This window comes from Bombina bombina, chromosome 1 (genome assembly GCF_027579735.1).
Source record: "Bombina bombina isolate aBomBom1 chromosome 1, aBomBom1.pri, whole genome shotgun sequence".
Classification (NCBI taxonomy): Eukaryota; Metazoa; Chordata; class Amphibia; order Anura; family Bombinatoridae; genus Bombina; species Bombina bombina.
The window spans coordinates 567644329-567665318 of NC_069499.1; the positions used below are offsets into that span (position 1 = coordinate 567644329).

Sequence of the window (20990 nt, forward strand, 5' to 3'; positions counted from 1 at the left end):
TTCTTACTGAGTTAAGTGTGTGAGGTAGATAGCTAGGTCTTTTAAGGGCCACCACTCTTGAGGTCCATCCACACAGTATAAAATCTGTTTAAAGAGAACAGATGCTTAGCTTCATTATTAGAACTTCTTAGATATGCAAAGAGAAGATCTGGCTTCTCTTTAAGCTCTGATTTGTTCATAGGCAAACATCTCAAATAAATAATTTCTGTTTTGGTAAGTGACCTTTTTGTACAGAAGGCAATAATTGAATCCATGCTTGCTGTAGTTGTAGTTCTTGGTTACTCACTAAGTCTCGCTTCTTGTCTTCTGTGTGGACAGCTCCCATATTTTGTAACATTTGGTGCATCTTTTAATAAAAGTGTCAATGTTATCAACACTCAACAGGGTAGCGAGTGTGCAAAGTGAACCAGGCCATCAGAACCTTCTGATTCAGCAGCCCCTCGGGAGAAAAAGAGGCTTGAGGCAGGTAAGTAACTGGTAATCCTGAAGATGATTTTATTCTATAAATGCTACTATACTGGTTTTGCACTTTGTGGGATTTGTGGTTCCTCAAGAAAATAATAAAACATTTTTGGAATGTGATGTACAGGATGACTACAATTGCTGGTGTACATTCTCGTTTAACAGTTTCAAGGTGTTGTCTTTGTTTAATTTTTTAACTTTCCTGTCTGAATATGAAGAAAGACATGAGGTTATGCTTTCCTTGGAATATGTTTGGGGTTCTGTCAATATTTTAGAAGACATAAATCATTCTATGACTATTTTAGTTCGGAAACCATATCTTTTAGACCCAGATTACAAGTGGCACGCTCAGTTTTTTTTCTTCCTGCACGCTAAATACACTCAAGGTAAAAAATTTGTGTGACTGCATTGATATTAAAAAGTAAGTGAAACCCAATGCGCCATAACTTCCGGATATCGCGACTGTGCTAATTTTCCCCATTAACTTAAAAAACGTGTATTAATATAACTGCTTTGGTAATGCAAAAAGGGAACGGGTAATAAAGGGATTATCTTTCTTTTTAAACAACAAAACATTTCAAGTAGACTGTTCCTTTAACCTAAACATTTTAATGCGTGTAAGTCTTTTTAGCATTCCCTGAACTTTTAAATGGATAGTAAACAACAAAAATGTTATTGTTTAAAAAGATTAATCCTTTTATTTACCATTCCCCAGTTTTGTATAACCAACACTGTTATAGAAATATACTTTATACCTATGTGATTACCTTGTATCTAAGCTTCTGCTGACTTTCTCCTTATCTCAGATCTTTTGACAGACTTGCATTTCAGGCAATTAGTGCTGACTCTTAAATAACTCCATGTGCGTGAGCACACTGTTATTTATATAACACATGAATTTATACCCTTATAGCTGTGAAAATCTGTCAAATGTATTTAGATAAGAGGCGGCCTTCAAGGGCTTAGAAATTAGCATATGAGCCTACCTAGGTTTAGCTTTAAACTAAGAATACCAAGTGAACAAAGCAAATTTGATGATAAAAGTAAATTGGAAAGTTGTTTAAAATTACATGCCCTATCTGAATCATGAAAGTTCAATTTGGACTTTAATATCCCTTTAATGGATAGCAATGTTAATGCACAAATGCGCAAATATTTTTGACCTTCACTTGTAATCTAGGCCTATATGGTTTATAGAGTATATTCTAAGACTATGGGGTAAATTGTAATCCTTTAGAAAAACGTATCAAAATCTTTTCTGTTGATGAAGGATTGTGATCGCCCCCATATGTATATATAAGTAATGTTTTATGATTTGAATATTGTTTTCATAACATGTATTAACATATTTAATTTGCTTTGCTAAATACAGATTTGTCATTCTCTCTCTGATTTACATTGATTTAGAGGCAATTTTACAAATTGTTGTCATTCTCTCTCTCTCTTTCTGATTTACACTGATATCTTAAAGGGATCTTAAAATGTAATTTCTTCCATAAGATGTTGAGAATCCATGAGCCATCACATGTGCGATTAAAATACAGTCCTACAGAAGTAGGCAAAATACCCACACAACAGAGCTTAAATCTTCCCCACTTTCCTTTTCCTACTTTAATTTTTTTGTCTCCAGCTAGGAGTGATGGCAAATCTTTAAGTGCTGATCTTCATATTAAAAAAAAAGAGGTGCTATAATCGATCTGAGACCCATTATCCTCCTCAGATTACCTACAAACAGGACAGATGAGTGGATAGGAGTTCAGCCAGGCAGTAAAAATCCTCTCCCAGTGCAGAAATGCCACCAGCCTCCCAGGTGAAATGTGGGCATGCCTGCCAATCCCCTGGTCTACAGTGTGCTGCTTCTTTTACAGATCCTTGGCACCATGCTTGCAGTGCCTCAGATTGGCCCATCTAATGGAAGAAGACTTCTGCAGCTAAGGTGAGCTCAATAGACGAAGGTGCTGAAGGTAAGTAATATGCTCCTTTTATAGTCCACAGGCCATCATGGACAGTTACATACACCAGATAACACTACATACATTTATAGGCACTTTACAGTAAAATGTAGGTAATGTCTCTTTAAATTTACTGGTGCAGGCCTTAGCACATACCAGCGCTCTGATTCTCATTGTTAGCATGCCCTCAGATGATCTAATTTTTAGAAGTGTCTGAACTTTCTTCTGTGCAGAAATCAGGGGTTAACTTTTTCACTGCCAAAACAGTCTGCTCTGTTCCTTCTTTTCCTCAAAGTCCACTGTCGATTTTGGCTGACACACTGCAATTCCTCTTCTGAGCTTTAGAGTGGTAAGCACCCTTAATAATAAGAGTTTTGCATAAATGTATAATTATTTAAACTTAATTGAATCAATCTTTTTTTTTAAGTATATTTATTTCTCTTAAAGAGGCAGTACCCATTTTTTTTGTAATTCCCTCATAGGGACTTCAGTCTTACATTGTGCCAATATTTGTGTGTTCCTCTGAGAAGGTTAACCTTTCTGTGCCTTTTATAGTGTATTTGTGTGCTGCTATCTAATTTTAGATACTTGCCTGTCTTTAAAATTCTAAATCATTATGGTGCAAACTGGTGCAGTTAAAGTCTGATCACTTAAAATGGGCAATCTATTGACATATTAACCCCTTCTCATATGTGTTTGCTTTCTAAGTGTTAGTGTTTCCCCTTAATTTGCTTGTAACCTATGTTCTGAGTCTGTGTCTAATGACAGGGTCAGGTATTTGGTAATCACCAGGGTTATCCCCAGGACAGTTCTACAGACCTGCATCCTAACTAGAACTCTGCATTCACTCTGCAATTTCACAACTGATGGCCTTCATGCATCCCCAGTTAAGCACAAATGCATGAAAAGGGCAGAAGAGAACCCTTTACAGGCCCTGGGCTCATCTGGGACATCCTAAGGAGCGACCTGAGGACGATTATTCAGAAAACTAGGACCCGTCTAATAAACTAGCAGAAGATCTGTCCTTTCATTTCAAATAAGACTAAATAAATGCTCTATTGCTGGAAGTTTTACTTGCCTTGAAAACTGAGGGCCTTCCACTTGCTCACAAACAACCTGTGAAAAACCTACCTTTGTGGTTCCTGATGCGGTTTCTGAGCTAATTATCAAGGAATGGAACAAACCTGGCATTTCTTTTGTTCCCTCTACCAAATTCAAAAACATGTTCCATTTACCCTCAGAAAAATTGGAGGTACAGGAGACTATTTCAAAGGTGGGCGGCGCTACCATTCTTTTAGAGAACAGTACCTCTTTTAAGGAGCTAATGGACAGAAAACTTGAAGGTTTCCTCAGAAGATCCTCTCATCTGGCAGGCTATATGTTCCATCCAGCTGCTAGTGTGCCTGCAGCTACTGCAGTAGGGTGTGACAACATCTCTGACCTTATTTGAGATTGGTAAAGACTGCAAACAGTTTTATGTGTGATGCAGCTGTTGAGATAACTTATGTTCATACAAAGAGTTCTGCTATGACTGTTCTATCAAGAAGAGCCTTATGGCTCAAGTCATGGTCTAATGATATAGTATCTAAAAGCAAATTTCTTTTTCTTCCATTTCAGGGAAAGATCTTGTTTAGACCTGGACTGGATGCAATCATTGCTGTAGTTACTGGAGGTAAAGGAGCTTTCCTGCTGCAAATCTGCAGAGCTAAGGGCAGGGTTATGTCTGCAAAACTATTTCCCTCCTTTTGTCATTCCAACATGCAAACATCCTCCTCTTCGTCTCAGAAGTTAGACACCTCCAATTCCACGTGGAAGCCTGGTTACTCTTTGTCTAAGTCCAAACAGACCAAAAAGCCTGCCCCTTCCTCCAAATCGGCATAAAGGTGTAACCACCAATCCAGACTGAACCTTTTTCAGAAGGCTTGGGAAAAATCAGTTCAAGATCCTTCGGTACTAAACATCATTTCCCAAATTCCCAGGCTTTTGGTCTCATTCTCTTCAATCTAATGCTTGTGGGATATTCCTCTATCAAACAAAACTTGGCCAGCAATCTTCTTATCCCGGCATCAAGTGGAGTGATAGGAAATATCCCAGAGCAGAGAAAGTTTGTAAAATGAGGTAAGCAGTACTCACAGTAGGCAGGGCAGTCCTTAACGGCAATAGGAAGTCAATCCGGCAGAATAGCAGTTCGGGGTAAACCAATAGATGGACCAGGAACAGGCAGGAGTCAGCAAAGGGAAATCCAGCAGTTTTAGGGGATAGGCAGGCAGAGTGGTCAGACAAGCAGAGTTTAGCAACAGTGTATCAATCCAGCAGTTTAGGGGTTAACAGGCAGAGTGGTCAGACAAGCAGAGTTCAGCAACAGTATATCAATCCAGCAGTTTAGGGGTTAACAGGCAGAGAGGTCAGACAAGCAGAGTTCAGCAACAATATAACAGTCCAGCATACAGCAACAATAACACCCAGGAGAACAATAAGTAACACCTATACTTGGACAGTGCATGTAAGCACTGCAGGTACTTACATAGGAGCCGATTCACGCCAAGGAGGACACACTGGTGTACACAGGAGCGGCATCCAGGATGGAGAGGCAGCGTGTGGCGATGACGTCATCGCCGCATGCTCTGAAGCACCGCCTGCGTCTATGCCAACGGCCATAGCAACAAGTCACCACCGCTGCGTCTACATTGTGTCATTCTTCCTGTCTTATGTTCTCAAAAATCCTTTAAAGGCCAGAGCTTTCTTGGCATGTGTAACAGTCCTAGAAGCCATGGAAATAATTACTCCAGTCTCCTTAGAGGAACAGAATCAGGGCTTCTATTTAAACCTTTTAATTGTTCCAAACTAAAAAGAGACTTACAGGCCTATATTAGAGCTCAAGACTGAACAAAATTCTGAAAGTTTGAAATTTCAAAGTCGAGACATTATATTACCTTTAGTGCAGGAGGGTGTGTTTATGTCTACAATAAACTGAAAAGATGCATATTTGCATATCCCTTTTTCACGGGGATCATGTAAATAGCATCAGATTTGCATTGGCATTTCTAATTTGTGCTACTCCCATTTGGTCTGTCAGCAGCACCAAAAATCTTCTCAAAGTTTCGTAGAACTCTTCTGAGCAAGTGCTCAGGGTATTGCAGTAGATCCTTACATTAATGGCATTCTGGTGCAGGGTGCTTCCCTTCAGATGGCTCAGGAACATGCAAACACAGTTCTTCAGTTCCTTCATTCCCATGGTTGTAAAATCAACATCCTGAAGAGCTCTCTACTATCACAAAGCAGAGTTGCCCTTCTGAGCTTTCTCACAGACTTTGTAACAATGAGACTTTATTTCACAGATGCTTGCAGACTGAAATTGCAGAAAGTTTGTGCTCTTCTCCAACAAACTCTTCCTATAGTGCTTCAGAGCATGAAAGTAGTTGGTCTCACAGTAGAAGCTTCAGATGCTGTTCCTTTTTCGATATTCCACTTGCATCCTTAGCAGCTTGAAACATGTTTGACTACAATACAAAAGTCAATATCTAACTTAGTGGCAGGTACACCAATCATTAATTCAGGGAGCCTCATTTCTCAATTCCAATTGGTTTACTAATTACCATGGATGCCAGCCTGATGGGATGCATTCTGATGTTCCAGGAGAGTCAGGGAGTTTGTTTCTCTCTGGAAGCGAGAATACCAATTAACATCTTGGAGTGCAATCTACAGGGCTCTCCAGAGTTTGCCCCTGTTATGACAAGAGTCTTTTCTGAGGTTTCAGTAAGACAATGTCACAGCAGTGGCTTAAATCTATCACCAAGGCGGTACTTGTGCCTTAAAGAGGATGTAGCTTGTATTCTGACTTCGGCAGAACGCCATCATTGCATGATTTCAGCAACCCACTTTCCGAGTGTGGACAATTGGGAAGTGGTCATCAGGTCCTCCACCCCAGCGCACAATCCATGAAACAGGAGGTATTTGATCAGAATAGGAATCTTTTGAGAAGGCCAGACAGAGACCTCATGGCTCTTCACTTGAATCTCAAGTTACCCCAGTATTGTCATCTTTCCTCCTTTTGTGTTACTATCCAGGATAATAGCCAGGATAAAATGGGAAAGGGCCCCAGTAATTCTAATTGCTCTGGAATGGCCTCCCAGGACTTCGTATGCAGATCTGGTACAAATTTCCTTCAGCCATCCTTGTAGTCTTCCTCTCAGAAAGGACCTTCTCAATGTTCCTTCTTTTATCAAGACCTCAAATCAATTTGTTGGCATGGTGCATGAGCATCAGTTTTTGTCTCAGAGAGGATTTACTTTGATTCAGGTCAGAAAGCCTGTTGTAAGACACATTTATCATAAAGTCTGGACAGTTTTCCTTTCTTTGTTTGAGTCTAAGAATTAAGGTGGGAACTCTTTTAGAATTCCTTGGATTCTTCCATTTTTGCAGGATGGTCTGGTTAAGGGTTTATTAACCAGTTCCCTTAAACGGACAGTCGACTACACCTTAGTCATTTTAAAGTCTTATCTAAGATTAAGCTGCAAAAAGCCTCCTGCACCCCTTTTTATATCATGCAGCATGAACAGTAAAACAGTTATTTTAAAAATAATATTGTTCCTGGACACTTTGAAATGGCCGCCAAACCCTGCCCACTAATGACATCACGATTCAAGCTGCATATGGCATCCAATCATAAAAGCTTAAAGGGACACTAAACCCAATTTTTTTCTTTGATGATGCAGATAGAGCATGCAATTTTAAGCAACTAATTTACTCCTATTATCATTTTTCTTCGTTCTCTTTCTATTTTTATTTTAAAAGCTTAAGAGCTGGACCATTTTTGGTTGAGAACCTGGGTTATGCTTGCTTATTGGTTTGCTAAATGTAGCCACAAATCAGCAAGAGCTATCCAGGGTGCTGAACCTAAAATGGGCTGGCTCTTAAGCTTTAAATTCCTGCTTTTTAAATAAAGATAGCAAAAGATTGAAGAAAAATTGATAGGAGGAGTAAATTAGAAAGTTGCTTAAAATTGCATGCTCTATCTGAATCATTAAAGAAATAATTTGTGTTTAGTATCCCTTTAAGATAGCTCAAGGGTATGTAAGTATAAATTTGACACAAAACTATCACTTTGAAATTTGTTGCAATATTACACTATATTTTGTTTCTTTGAAAATTGAATGATCGCAGCTTCTTGATTCACAATATCCTTTTTTATATCACATTTATCACTTGTTTTTGTGATTTTCACGTTTTTTTATCACTATTTTTTGTTTGTTTAACGTGATACAAAAATAACTTAGGTTTCATAGGGACATGATCATAAACCCCAAGACAATATAGAGCGCCTCTCACCCTTCTCTATGGCTGAAAAAAACAGAAAGGGGGGATTGGGGTAATTCACCTGCACCAGACTACAATTAATAGGTGTGTTTCCTGTGTATGTATATAAACTGTTCGAAAATCATATAACCAATGATGAATAAATAAACATATATTTAAAATGTACACACATTGAAAATCTTATCTTAGGCTTTCATGCAAAGCTTTTTCTTTTTTCTGGAAATCTTTTTTACAGTCTTTTCCTCCTTCCAGTTGTGTCTGCCGCTCCTTACAAGGCACTGGTGTGGTGCCCGTCAAAATCACAACTCCAAATCTAGACAGAACCTAGAGCGCAGAAAAACACAATCTAAGTGTAGTATTTAAATAAAAACAAATTCCTTTATTAGATAACAAGATTGCACTCACAAACTCCAACCTCAAACATATGAGGTATAATGACAGCGGTATACTGGAATCCCTCACGGCAGTTAGTTTCTCACCCTCCGGTCTGTGCAGCTACTCAGCTGTTTCCTCTCAAAGGGATATGCGACCTCAGAAAGTGCCGAATCTCAAACGTCCCTTACTACTGTAACTCAGTGTGTCTGCCAAAGGGCCGGCTCGCAGATACGCTAGTCTGACACAATAGTTACGGATACACAGCGTCACAAATGTGGACGTGGCCTGATGCGTTTCACAGGGCTCCTCCATGCTTCCTCAGAGGCTCTGCCCACTAACTGTCCATATGTGATTTTTAAAGGGCTCTATTCCTCCTCCCTCTTGTGACTAACACATGGGGTTAATTATCATAGCTTATCTGTACATTTCATTTGTATCTCTATTTCACAGATGTTTGTATTCTGCTTGTCTGCTTACATCCCATCTAAAAATAGCAGCTATCACATACATGATACAGTAAAAAGAATTACCAATAATACACCACAAAATATATAAATATAAACAATTAATAGTTTCTACCTAATTTAAAATGAAACCTCACACAATAAAAACATATACAGTAAATTCATATTCATACTTATACTAGATACACTTGCTGATTTCATTGGATGAAACCTATTTGAGAACACTACCTAAAATTCCAATAAAAATATAAAAAAATATGTAAAATATCTATTTAAAAATACATAAGCCGCACGAAAACCAATTCAAGCCTATGAAAACTTGATAAATAAATAGTATAAATATATATATATATATATATATATTTATAGTATAAAAGAACCAGATCTGACAGAACACATGTATATACATATACGCACATATCTGCTCACACACGCTCACACTCACTCACTCCCACACTCACACATACATGTGCCCAAAAAGGATCATATATATTCCAGTGAAACTAAATATAGTTAAAAGATACCACAAATGATTGATACTTTGGGATGAGGGGTCTATCCCCCGGGAAGATCAATTGTGTCCGGTATAGGTGGACTTACGTCAAAACTGTCAGAGTATGTTGATCATATTCTGAAGCCTCTAGTACCATGTTTGAGGTCTTATGTATGTGCTACACCACACATATTGGAACAATTGAAAGGTTTAGAATGGAGAGACAATCTAGTGTGGATAAACAAGGATGTCAGTTCTCTGTATACATCCATACCACATGATTTGGGGATTACAGCAGTGCAATATTTTTTTAAGAAAGCTGGTTTTATTAATGATCTACAGAGTAAGTTTGTGGGGGAATCCAAGAACTACGTTTTGTTTGACAACAAGTATTTTTTGCAAACAACTGGTACAGCAATGGGTACCAAAATGGCTCCTAACTTTGCAAATCTCTACATGGGCTGGTGGGAGGATTTATTTATATTCAATGACACCAACCCATTTAGAGAACATCTATATAAGTGGTATTGCTTTATAGATGATATTTTGATTTTGTGGCAAGGAGATATGACGAATATTATGAGATTCAAGGAATATGTGAATAGGAATTTTTTTAACCTACAATTTACAATAGAATATAGTCAAGAGAGGGTTTCCTTTCTAGATCTTGAACTAGGAAATGATGGAGAGTTGGTTTGTACGAAACTATATAGAAAAGAAACTGATATGAACGGGTATTTACATGCAAGGAGTGGTCACCATCCAAAATGGATCCAAAATATACCATTCGGTCAGTTTCAAAGAGCTAAACGAAACTGCACTAGTATGTCTGACTATGAATTGGAGTCAGAAGTTATTAAACAGAGATTCCTAGCGAAAGGATACCCTAGAGAACAACTGGAGGAAGAGGGCATTGACCAGAAGGATCTTTTGGGGAAAAAGAACAGTGTAGAGGAAAAGGATAATTCAGAAAGAAGAGATGTATTCTTTGTTACCAAATATAACTATGCTTTTAAAGAGATAAATAAAGCAATGAGGAAACACTGGCCTTTGGTAATGCAGGATCCAATCCTTAATAAATGCATATCAAAAGATTGTAAAATTGTGTAAGAAAAATATGAGTCTGAAGAATATTATATGACCTAGTCTCCTTAAACAGGGAGAGAAAGGGAATTGATTAAGGGACCGATCAAAAGTTTTTTTTGGTGTGGAAGGGCAAATTGCGAATGTTGTGCCCATATACACCCAAAGAAACATGTGTTTGGTGTAAATGATGAGTATGAAATAAGAGAGCTTATCAATTGTAGATCAAAATATACTGTATACTTGTTAGAATGCCCATGCCGGAAGTTTTATATTGGGCGTACGAAACGGCCTTTAAAAACCCGCCTGGGCGAGCACCTTAGAAACATTAGACAAGGCGTCATGCACCATGGAGTATCAGCTAATTTTTTTGAGAAACATGGTCAAGACGACAGTGGTATGAGAGTAAAGACAACAGAACAAGTTAAGAGAGCCATTAGAGGAGGGGACAGATTGTTAGAACTTAGACATCGCGAGACATACTGGATTCATAGACTGAGAACAATAGAACCAAAGGGAAGGAATAGAGATATTGATCTTGCGGCATTCATTGAATGAGTTGAGAACATGAAATGGAATATAATGTAATATAATATAAGATGAAATGATCCACACTCAGTCTTCCAAGGTACATTATGTAGCATAGACCCCTCATCCCAAAGTATCAATCATTTGTGGTATCTTTTAACTATAATTAGTTTCACTGGAATATATATGATCCTTTTTGGGCACATGTATGTGTGTGTATGAATGCATGCACACACGCATGTAGGTGTGAGTGTGGGAGTGAGTGAGTGTGGGTGTGAGCGTGTGTGAGAGCGTGTGTGGGCAGATATATGTGTGTATGTGTGTGCGCCTATATGTGTGTGTGTGTATGTTTGTGAGTGCGTGTGTGTGTGTGTATACATGTGTGTGTATGTGTATATGTATATACATGTGTTCTGTCAGATCTGGTTCTTTTATACTATATGTGTATCCTGTTCTTTTGGTTTATATACGTATATATCTATTTATTAATACATTTTTCATAGGCTTGAATTGGTTTTCGTGCAGCTTATGTATTATTATTTTTTATTTATTTTTTTAAATCAATTTTTATTGAAGTCATAAACAAGTGTAACATAAGAGATACGTCCCAAAACAATGAGAGATAAGAGGTATATAATGCTATAACAGAGATATTGCCAAGTCGACTAATACAGGTTAAGCATACCTACAATACATTTGTGAGTTTAAAGAGTGGTATGCATTGACAGTTATTATTAAACTGATGAAGCCATATTTGGCTGGAGAAATGGAGAAGCAGTGAGGTCAACTAGGCAAAGGAAACATGTAGAAAAGACATTTTGAACCCATTTATCTAGAGTGTTAGCAAGGGAATTGGACTATCTAGAGTGAGACTTCAGTTTTGTAGTATAATATTATGGAAAGAATAAAAATGGTCCCCACATTGCGTTAGAAAATATAGATTAGGTTATCTATTCGAGTAGGATTAGGGCAAGGGGGGGATTGGCTGTATGTTTTTTGGGGAAGGGAAATTCAGCTGGCGAGAGCCGCTCCAAATGAGGTGAGGGAGAGGGTAGGAGGGCGGAGCTAGCCAGCATGTCAAACTAGTAAATACTTTTGGGTCTTTGAGCCTTCAAGTACAATACAAGTAAGGATATCTCCTATTTATGCTATATGTGGAGGTGGAAAGCTGAAATATGTTTTGGTTTCTTTCACAGCATAAAATATATAATAGATTTAGGTATTATTAAGCCATAATAGCTGAAAGCTTAGTTTAAGGTCACTTTCCTATTGTTATATAATAGCTAAGATGTCAGGATTTTATGCCACCAGTGTATAGAAAAACCATTTGCTAGGATAATATGGGGGGTGTGGGGGACAACAGTCCTGGTCACATGTTGTCAGTACATAACCAGGTTTAACTTTGGTAGGGTCTAGAATAGGTGGGGGTCATCGCTCCGATGAAATCTCCTGAGCACAAGAAGGAGGATGTAAGGGTGCCAATAGTCTTATTGATATGTTTTCCCATTCGTTGTCCTGGACGGTCGGCCGCATCCGTCCAGACTCCTAGCAATCTGTCATCTAGAAAGGTCTCATGCACAGGGATACTAGTCACAGTAGTGGGACTGGAGTTTTGCAAATTCCGAATGAACCGATTAGAAACCAGTGGCCTCAGATGCGGATCCTCTGTAAGCTGCATATGGCTTTGGGCTGGTTCCATCATGGAGGCTAATGGTAATGGGATGGATTGTATATGATCGTGCTCTGCTATAACCACTATATCCGGATCTATACTCTCTGACTCAGAAGAATGGGCCCCTATTAAAGCTCTTAAGTCCATGAAGTTATTATCTAATTGTTGGGCCATGGTGGTCAGGAGGCTTATGGAGCGTCTCACCCATATGTATGTGCATTCTGCCATCCATTATCAACCAGTGCTGAGTCTTTTTATGCTGCTTTCAGTGATTCTCCCACTGCCGTGATGTGTGGGGCCTTGGCCGTATATTGTGCAGAGTGAGGCTATAGGCCGCGGTGTCTTATGCGTGCAGTGCCGTTTTCTTTTCGAGATTACCTCCTTTTGTCTTTATATTGCCTTGGGACATTGATCGGTCCTTCCCCAACACTGTCCTAGATCTTTTTACCCCTCCATTGCTCCTTATCTTCTGTTATAGAAGTTTTTTCTGCCGATGTGAAATGGAGCTCTCAAATTATGCGGCCATACTTGAGGCTCGCAAGCTCCGCCCCCAACTTATGTATTTTTAAATAGATATTTTACATATTTTTTTATATTTTTACTAGTTCTAAAGCCCGTTCACATGGGCCATTTTTTGCAGGGTACAGCAGTCCCAACCCTTGCGCTCTCTCCCTGCCCCTCTCTTTTGCTCTCTCTCCCCCTCTCTTTTGCGCTCTCTCTCCCCCTCTCTTTTGAGATCTCTCTCCCCCCTCTCTTTTGCGCTCTCTCTTCCCCCTCTTTTGCGCTCTCTCCCCCCCCTCTTTTGCACTCTCTCTCTCCCCTCTCTTTTGAGCTCTCTCTCTCTCCCCCCTCTCTTTTGTGCTCTCTCTCCCCTCTCTTTTGCGCTCTCTCTATCCCCCCCTCTTTTGCGCTCTCTCTATCCCCCCCTCTTTTGCGCTCTCTCTATCCCACCCTCTTTTGCGCACTCTCTCTCCCCCCTCTTTTGCGTTCTCTCTCTCACCCCCTCTTTTGCGCTCTCTCCCTCCCCCCCCTCTTTTGCGCTCTCTCCCCTCTCTCTCTCTCTCCCCCTCTCTCTCTCCCCCTCTCTCTCTTTCTCCCCTCTCTCTCTCCCCCTCTCTCTCTCTCTCTCTCCCCCCTCTCTCTCCTTTCTCTCTCCCCTCTCTCTCTCTCTATCTCCCCCCTCTCTTTCTCACTCCCCCTCCCCTCTCTCTCTCCCTCCCCTCTCTCTCTCCCTCCCCTCTCTCACTCCCCCTCCCCCCTCTCTCTCTCCCTCCCCTCTCTCTCACTCCCCCCCCCCCCCTCTCTCCCCTCTTTTGAGCTGTTTTGAGCTCTCACTGCACAGCCTTTCACGGGCCGCCTGGCCCCGCCCCTTCACGATTGGCTACGCCCCTCACGGCCCTCGCGCTCGGCTACGCCCCCTTCACACTCGGCCACGTCCCCAGCCACGCTCGGTTCTGCTCGCACTGCAGAGCAGAGACTTAGGGACTCTCAAAGGCCAGGTGTGTTTGTCCTCATGCTGTGCTGTCTACTGCGCATGACAGCTTCGGACAAACACACTTGGCCTTTTATTATATAGGATTGGAATTTTAGATAGTGTTCTCAAATAGGTTTCATCCAATGAATTCCGAGATCAGCAAGTGTATCTAGTATAAGTATGAATTTACTGTATATGTTTTTATTGTGTGAGGTTTCATTTTAAATTAGGTAGCAACTATTAATTGTTTATATTTATATATTTTGTGGTGTATTATTGGTAATTCTTTTTACTGTATCATGTATATGATAGCTGCTATTTTTAGATGGGATGTAAGCAGACAAGCAGAATACAAACATCTGTGGAACAGAGATACAAATTAAATGTACAGATAAGCTATGCTAATTAATCCCATGTATTAGTCACAAGAGGGAGGAGGAATAGAGCCCTTTAAAAATCACATACGGACAGTTGGTGGGCAGAGCCTCTGAGGAAGCAGGGAGGAGCCCTGCGAAATGCATCAGGCCACGCCCACATTTGTGACACTGTGTATCCGTAACTATCGTGTCAGACTAGCGTGTCTGCGAGCCGGCCCTTTGGCAGACACGCTGAGTTACGGTAGTAAGGGACGTTTGAGAAGATATTGCTGGTATCCGGATTCGGCACTTTCTGAGGTCGCGTATCCCTTTGAGAGGATACAGCTGAGTAGCTGCACAGACCGGAGGGAGAGACACTAACTGCCGTGAGGGATTCCAGTATACCGCTGTCATTATACCTCATATGTTTGAGGTTGGAGTTTGTGAGTGCAATCTTGTTATCTAATAAAGTAGTTTGTTTCTATTTAAATACTACACTTAGATTGTGTTTTTCTGCGCTCTAGGTTCATAGGGGCATGAAACCCCAATTTTTTCTATCATGATTCAGATAGAGAATACAATTTTAAAAAGGTTCCAATTAACTACTATTATCAAATGTGCTTTTTTCTCTTGTTAGTCTTTGTCGAAGAGATACCTAGGTAGGAAGCGTGCACATTCCTTAAGCACTACATGACTGGAAAAAGTACTGCTATTTAGTGTTCTTGCAAATGTATAACATTGTTGCAAAACTGCTGCCGTATAGTGCTTCAGACACTTACACACTCCTGAGCTTACATTCCTGCTTTTTAACTAATGATAACCAGAAAAAGAAGAAAATTTGATTACAGAAGTAAATTGGAAAGTTGTTTGAAATTGTATGTTCTATCTGAATTATGAAAGAAGAATTTGGGGTTTTATGTCCCTTTAACTAGTTGGATTCAGCACACTGCCCAGATGCAGCTCGGATTGTGATGTCACCAATGGACGGGATTTGACGGCCATTTCAAAGTGGCCAGAAACTATATACTTTTTAAAATAATTTTTTTACTGTTCATGCTGCATGATGTACAAAAGGGTGCAGGAGGCTTTTTGCACCTTAATCTAAGGTAAGACTTTAAGATGACTAGGGTGTAGACTGTCTCTTTAAAGGTCAAATTTCTGCCATTTCTGTATCACAAGAAGATTTTGAGACTTCCTGACATTCAAGCCTTTGTTCAAAATTTGTTCAGGATAAGACCAGTAATCAGGCCTGCTTTTCCTCCATGGAACCTTAATTTGGTTTCAGAGTTCTTCAGGCTCAAGTTTTTGAACCTATGCATGGTCTGGACATTTAACTGTTGTCTTAGAAGGTTCTTTTTCTCTTTGGACATTTCCTCACCTAGAAGTGTGTCTGTACTTTCTGCTCTTTCTTGTGATTCTCCTTAACTTATTTTTCATCAGGATGAACCCATTTTAAGAATGAACTGCTCTTTACTTTCCATGGTTGTTTCTTCTGAAAACATCATGAAATTATAGCCCCACCTTTCTGTCCAGTGCCAAAAAACTCTTAAGAGAGATAACTTGAGTGTAGTTAGGGCCTTGAAAATTAATCTTCAAACCACTAAAAAATTAAGAAATTCTTCATCCTTGTTTATCCATTCCTCAGGTCACCACATGGGACAAAAAACTACTGCAATCACCTTGGCAGCTTGGTTTAAAGCTTTGATTAACAAAGCATACTTAGTAGCAGGGACAATTTTCCAAGAATGAATTACTGCTCATTCTTCCAGAGCAACCACCAGCTCTTGGGCTTTTAGAAATTAAGCTTCAGTTGAACAGATTTGTAACAAAGATACATATCTATGTACATTTACCAAATTGTACTATTTTGACACGTTTGCTTCTTTTGAGGGTGCTTTTGGTAGGAAAGTTCTGCACAATGCCTACTTAGTACCTTTACCTGTGTTAACTGTTTCCCCCATATCATAGTGGTCTTATGAACTTTACAGCTTGGATATAGGTTCCTGTATGTGATGGCTTATGGACTCTCACCATCTTATTAAAGAAAACAAAATGTATGCTTACTTGACAAAATTAATTTATTTCATGATGGTGAGATTCAACAAGACTCACCTTACTTTTTCAATAACAGTTGGCGACAGTACAAGTTTCCACTTCTATTACCCTGCTTTTCCTTCATTTTTATTTTAGCCTTTCTTATGGCAATATATATGACTAATGGATTATTGTAAAATGGGAGGGATTCAAGCTCTGTTATGTGGGGTGTTTTGCCTCCTGTGGGAGGACTGGACCTTAATTCCACATGTGATGGCTAGTAGACTCTCACCTTCCTGAAAGAAATCAATTTATCAGGTAAGTATAACTTTTATTGCTAAAATATGTTAATTTCAAAGCATTTATTTCCAATCAAATTGACATCTATAGGAACTTTGCAGACAACTGTCATGAAGCCTTAATTAGAACATCATGCCACTATAAAGCTCCTTAGATATTTGTTGTTTTCTCATTGGTTTCTGAGATAACATTTCCACCAATAAATACTTGGTCATCTTTATCAATATACATTTTTTCCCCTTTTTATATAGTGTTGAACATACTTAAAGTAAATTCCATAATTCAACAATCTTTGTCTTTTTCTGATCTAATTATTGTAATAGTGTTCCAAATAGCCAGTTATTTTGAAGGTGGAAAAACAGCTATGTGACCATAGAGATAACACAGATATGCAGGAAGCTAAGAATTGACCACTAGTGTCCAGTGGCAACTAATGAGTTTGAAACTTCCTGAGTGATAATATTTCCCCTGTATTGCGGTATAACAGGGGACTTTCTCTCCTTCTCACCTGGTTCAGCTCCGAAGACCTCTGCTGTCACGTCAGAAAACTCAAACTGAACCAAGAAGTCGACATGGGGCAAGACTTTCAACCACTCGCAGGAGTATACAGCCCAAGAACAAGCAGATTGGTGAGAACGATAAGCAGAATTGTGTCTATAGATAAAGGGGTAGATATATTAATGGTTGAGTAGACATGATTCACTGTAGTATACACTGTCGGCATTTAACATTGCACAAGTATTTCTGGTGATATGCTTGTGCAATGCCGCCCTCTGCTCACTTGCAGGGTCCGTCAATCATCCCGATTGGGATGATTTCAATCCGTCACCTAAAAGGTGGTGGACAAGTGAAGGAGCAGCATCTTATGACTGCTGCTTCTTAACTTCCGTTTCCGGTGGACCTGAAATGATGGGGCATCGATGCAGCATCCGCTGCTTAATAAATTGACCCCTTAAAGTGTATTTTACTGATCCGTGAAAAAAGGCAGAACGGATGTAGTTAGTGAAGCCTTACAATGGCCCAGGTGAGAATTCATCATTTGTGAGATACTAAGCTTAAAAATACACTGGTATTAGCCATATGTAAAATCCTAATGAATGACTAGAGATTGTGGAATTGTTTTTATTATTGTGATCGTTACTGTTTTAAACTTACAATTAAGATGTCAGATCAATTACTCACAGTCCTAGCTCGTTCTTATTAACAATTAAAACATGGAGGGTGGTAATACTGACCATCTGTATACCAGCGGGATCAATTCCCAGTATTAACATTTTTATTTTGTAGTTTAGATGATTGGCTGCAGTCCCTACCAATGCATTTATCTTCTTCAACACGGGCTACCCCAATGAACCAATCACCCTTGGGAGTTATTTGCCCTCACTGTAACTGCAATGCATAAACAAATGCACTAATTATCCAACAGCAACAGCACCTGCTCATAAGGTTCCCTAATATAAGTCACACTGTAATGCAAACATTCAAACCAGTTACTATTTCCTTAAAGGACAATTGAATAAAGTAGAATTTTACAATTTACACATACTTAATAAAAAAAACAATGCAATAGCACTTGCTTCAAATTTCATATGAGTAGTGCTTATTTCATGCATATTTGAAAGTTAATTATATTTCCCTCCCTCTAATAATAATTCTATCTCTACCCCTGCATTGTATACTAATAATATTTTTTTAGACTTAGTATTGCAGAATCTAGATGTTGCTGTAATGATTTGATTTTTCTCCAATATATTACATTTTTTAGAGAGTGTTTTACTATATTTAGCTACAAAGCAAGTACTAAATCATCTGTCAATCTTTGAGTAGGAATAGCAAATGCCTTTAAAGTTGCAGTGTAGCTGTGTGTTATTGTGTTTATTTTATATTTATAAAACACTACAATATTTAGGTTAAAAAAGAAAAGTAAAAAATACAAGGATATTGTTCTACTGAAATGAATTAATCTAAGTTTGTCTATCTTTTATATTCAATTGTGATTAGAACTAGATACAATAACAGACATATAAATGCTTGGGTCATAGACAAAGACTACCCAATATTGTACCCCTAAGGCAGATGGAAGATTGTATACAGTAAATCATAAAAAGATGCCAGGGGACAACTCTGTACTGTCATACAAAAAGAATGATAAAATGAATGATCATAGAATATACAAAATTTGTATTGGTGCCAAACTGTCATAAGGTTGACATGCCATTTTGTTACTCGTCACTTTAATCTTCAAATATAGATGCAGCAATCCAAGAAACATAACATATCAGTCATTTGTGTGTAGTTTTTACATATCCAAGCCATTTAAATTATAGATTTTTTTGCTTATATATATATATATATATATATATATATATATATATATATATATATATATATATATATATATATATATATATATATATATATATATATATAAAACAAAATTGTAAAACAGTTTGGATTTCTAAAGAAATACATTGCACAGCTAAAGTGAGCCTTACATTAATCCACCTTCAATGGCAGAACCTATCGGCAAAGAGAATGTAACCTTTTTGGATTGGGTTTAAAGCGACATGAAACCCAAACATTTTATTTTATGATTCAGATAGAGAATACAATTTCAAACAACTTTCCAATTTACTTCTATTATTTAATTTGCTTCTTTCTCTTGTTATCCTTTGCTGAAATGTTTAACTAGGAAAGTTCATGTGCAGCAGAGAACCTAGGTTCTAGCTGTTGATTAGTGGCTGCATATATAAACTGATTGTCATTGGCTCACCCATGTCTTCAGTTAGAAACTAGTAGTGCACAGCTGCTCCTTCAACAAATGATACCAAGAGAATAAAACAGATTAGATAATAGAAGTAAATTAGAAAGTTGTTTAAAATTGTATTCTCTATCTGAATCATTAAATAATTTTTTGGGGTTTCATGTCCCTTTAAATACTACAGTAGCTTACGCTTCATGGTCGGTACCTTTACACTACAGAACATCTCTGAACATCAAGATGTGAGACACTAGTGGAATGACAAGGAGTAAAAGGAACAGATCTTAAAAAGACTAAAGATTTTCGGACAACATAACATAAATATATTTATGGCTTTTGGAAGATCAAAGTAAACTAATAGTTTAAGAGTCATGACTGAGTTTATTTTAATGAATAATATACGTTTGAGGGAACATTAGCCTCAGTTTAACAGACTTTGGTGTAATTTCATGCAACAGTGTGAAAGAGATTGTATAAAAAGCTTTATTCTTGTGTCTATTTGGGGCACAACCAACTGCTAAGAATGATTCCTTATATTCAATTAGTGTTGGATAAATAACCTGACAAAAACTACTGATCAGTGATAAGATGACAAATTAATGTCATGTACTGTTCTGTATTGTCTCTATAATGCCACTTTTATAAATGCCTCTCCCATATCTCCATAAAACAATGGGTGCTGCTATGTTGTAACGTAGGTTTCCTTCCCTGCTGAGGCCAGGAAGGGTTAATTATAAATGGGTTACTAGAGTGTGCACCCAGTTACTGTGTCGAATGCAGTAGTGTCCCATCTGGAGTCTGCACTTTTTAGCAGGAATTAGAAAGCCCACAGTTTTCAGAAATAAATTACACCAAAAGGGGATACAGTAAATATATATTTTATTAAATATAATTAAACATTCTGTATTACAATACGAGGGAATATCTTCTTGCACTAAAGAGACAACTAGATCATAGTGGCACTAGGGCAAACAGATATACAATATAACACTGCAGAAATATCTTGTCATGGAAATGAACACTTTTAAAAGCACTTGAAGCAGCTACACTTATTTTAGAAATAATATTAACCAAAATGATATCAGAATTTATATTTTTATCAATCTTACACACATCATTTGAGTATCAAGACATATATTATTGCTTTTAGTTTGAGTATCTGCTTTGCAAATAACTTGTGTTGTAGAATAGACAAATACCATTCTGTTTCCACCAGTGCCGTTTCCAATTTAAGAGGAACAACACTGTTTTTGTGATTATTGGTTGGTCAACCATGCTCAATTATTATGAGCATAAAATGAATGTCTAAGTTAAACTATAAGGCATACTGGCATAGGAAGCTACGTTTAGCCAGTACAGACAAGACCAGTATTTTCAAGGTTCAAATCAGTGTGGTTGATAAAAAATAAATATAAAAACAAAGCCAGTGTTATTGTAACACTTCTAAATCTATGGGCATTTAGTTTGAATAAATGATCACTTAAATAAGTAAGGGGGGGGGGATAGAAGGCTGAAGTTGCTTTTGCACCCCTCGTTCCCACCTAGAACTGCCATTGGTTGTAGTTGCAGAAGAAGGACATTGATACTATTCTATGGGCTAGGTTACTGACAACCAGCAGGAAACTGATCACAGGCTGTCTGGAATGAGATATGATCACTTTTGGCTAGATTAAAAAATATATGCTGCTTTTTTTCAAGTGTTTTGCTTACATTTTACATA

General features: G+C 38.3%; 1 protein-coding gene across 1 annotated transcript in view; it reads left to right on the forward strand.

The window, feature by feature from the left end:
* The window catches only part of UNC80 (unc-80 homolog, NALCN channel complex subunit), a 353943-nt gene that overhangs the window by 270845 nt on the left and 62108 nt on the right, over window positions 1-20990 (forward strand). Inside the window, exons 63-64 of the mRNA XM_053713382.1 lie at window positions 385-466; window positions 17027-17138. Of these exons, the coding sequence (XP_053569357.1) occupies window positions 385-466; window positions 17027-17138 (194 nt within the window). The remainder of the gene's footprint in view (window positions 1-384; window positions 467-17026; window positions 17139-20990) is intronic.